The sequence below is a fragment of the Cariama cristata genome, unplaced genomic scaffold (assembly GCF_000690535.1).
Source record: "Cariama cristata isolate BGI_N322 unplaced genomic scaffold, ASM69053v1 scaffold28856, whole genome shotgun sequence".
Taxonomy (NCBI): domain Eukaryota; kingdom Metazoa; phylum Chordata; class Aves; order Cariamiformes; family Cariamidae; genus Cariama; species Cariama cristata.
This window is the reverse complement of record NW_009621987.1, coordinates 1,263-3,330: the sequence shown is the minus strand read 5'-3', so window position 1 is coordinate 3,330 and position 2,068 is coordinate 1,263. Positions and strand designations below refer to the sequence as shown.

The 2,068-nt window shown below is 61.7% G+C and overlaps 1 protein-coding gene across 1 annotated transcript in view; it reads left to right on the top strand.

Annotated features, from left to right (window-relative positions):
• RNF157 (ring finger protein 157) overlaps window positions 1–2,068 on the top strand; it is a gene marked incomplete at its 3' end in the record, with an annotated part of 8,981 nt that overhangs the window by 5,654 nt on the left and 1,259 nt on the right. The window contains exons 4-9 of the mRNA XM_009702180.1: window positions 82–199; window positions 302–368; window positions 525–568; window positions 973–1,020; window positions 1,310–1,381; window positions 1,953–2,035. Of these exons, the coding sequence (XP_009700482.1) occupies window positions 82–199; window positions 302–368; window positions 525–568; window positions 973–1,020; window positions 1,310–1,381; window positions 1,953–2,035 (432 nt within the window). The remainder of the gene's footprint in view (window positions 1–81; window positions 200–301; window positions 369–524; window positions 569–972; window positions 1,021–1,309; window positions 1,382–1,952; window positions 2,036–2,068) is intronic.

Below are 2,068 nucleotides of genomic sequence, written 5' to 3'. Positions count from 1 at the left end.
CATCCTCATGAGCTGGGGGGACAAGGAGGAGCGCAGGGACACCCGTGGTACCCCTGACTCTGTTCTTTCTCTGTGGGACAGCTACATCCCCAGGGACAACAGCCTCCAGTCGGAGACGGTGCACTACAAGCGAGGGGTGTGCCAGCAGTTCTGCGTGCCCTCCCATACCGTTGACCCCTCTGAGTGGAGCGAGGAGGAGGTGGGTCCCACCAGCCCGTGGGGTCGGGTACGGTTACGGACGGGGGGTGAAGCCTCTATCACTGCTCCATCTCACCAAACCTCTCCTCCTGTCTCTCTCCAGCTGGGCTTCGACTTGGACCGGGAGATCTACCCCATGGTGGTACACGCGGTGGTGGATGAAGGAGAGGGTGAGGAGGGGGTTCCTTGCTGGGTTGGGCTTGCCCAGTTGCTGGCAGCACGGTGCCAGCCCTTGTACCAACCAGGCAGAGCCTCCTGCTTCTCCATCGCTGCCACCATGGCTCTGCCCATCCCCTGAGCCCTGCTCGTCCCTTTGTGTCTTGCAGAGCACACCGGGCACTGCCACGTGCTGCTGGCCACCTTTGAGAAGGTAAGTGCCAGGCTGGGGCCGTCCTCCCCCTCCTGCCCCCTCGCCCACCGGGTGCGAGAGCCTGGAGAAACCCTATGGGGCTTGGGATGGTGCTGCTGGGCTGGGGCTGTTTTGGGGCTGCTCCTGAAATTCTGGGACTATCCCCTAATTTTAAGCACCCACTTTTGAGGCATTTGGTCTCAACTCCATCTTCCTGGCTCCAGCAAGCCTCCAGCCTTGCAATATGCGTGACATCCCACAGCTATCTGGTACCGGGGTGTCAGGGAAACCCAGAATTGCTGCAAAATGGGCTGGTTTGGAGCGAGGAGGGAACAGTGACAGCTATGGGATGGGTGGGTGCTCGAGCATGGCAGTCCCTGGGGTGCTCAGCCCCAGTGCCCACCTGTGTGCTCTCCTCCCTCCAGCACAGCGATGGCACCTTCTGCGTGAAGCCCCTCAAGCAGAAGCAAGTGGTGAGTGTCTGGGTGTCCCCGAGGTGGTGGCAGCTACGGCCCCGCACACCCCTGCGGGGAAGGCAGCCGGGAGCTTTTGGGGAGCAGCAAACCCTGGCGTGGGCAGCAGCCTGCCCCTGCCCTGCGCCTGCCTCCCAGGGAGCTTTTTGAGTTCAATTTCGAGTGCATCAATGCAAAGAGAAACCGCAGACATTGGGGCGAGGAGGGCTGGCCCGAGGAGGGGGCCGGGAGCCACAGTGGCTGGTGCGGGCCATGTGTCGCTCTTCACCCCTTCCCCATGGGGTTGCAGGTGGATGGTGTGAGCTACCTCCTGCAGGAGATCTACGGCATCGAGAACAAGTACAACGCGCAGGACTCCAAGGTACGCGCCTGCATCCCCCAGCCGGCATCCCGTGGGTCTTCCCCCATCCCCTCTTCCCTTCCCCTAGCACTGGTCCTTCGGCCACTAAAACACACTTAGGGCAAGAGTTTACAGCGCGGCAGGGAGCTGCCTCGGGTGTGCAGGTGTTTGGGCACACTTTGTGTTGGCCTCGAAGCTGCTGGAGGCAGAAGGATGAAGGATTGAGCCTTTCTCCCCCATCCTTTGAAGTCCCTTGGGAGGGTGATGGCCAGATCTTGCTGGCTTAGGAGGGGACAGTGGGACTTAAAGCGTGGGATTTGCCTCACGCTCTGCTCTGTATATGCAAAAGTTGGGGTGAAGGTTGCATCCCTCTCTGGGGTGCCTGATGCCCCTGGCCCCCATCTCCCAGTCTCCAGGAGGGGAGGGATAAGGTCCCAGGGCTGTATTTCAAGCGCAGGCAGCTCAGGGATATAGGCAGGACCCCGCAGCGAGCTCTCAGGGGTACCCAGCCGGTATTTTAGGGCACCCACCTTTGTGCCATGTGGGCTGGGGACCTGGAGGCCGAGTGGTTCCCATCTCTCCCGTGGGGCAGGTGGCTGAGGATGAGGTGAGCGATAACAGCGCCGAGTGCGTCGTCTGCCTCTCGGACGTCCGTGACACCCTCATCCTGCCCTGCCGCCACCTCTGCCTCTGCAACACCTGCGCCGA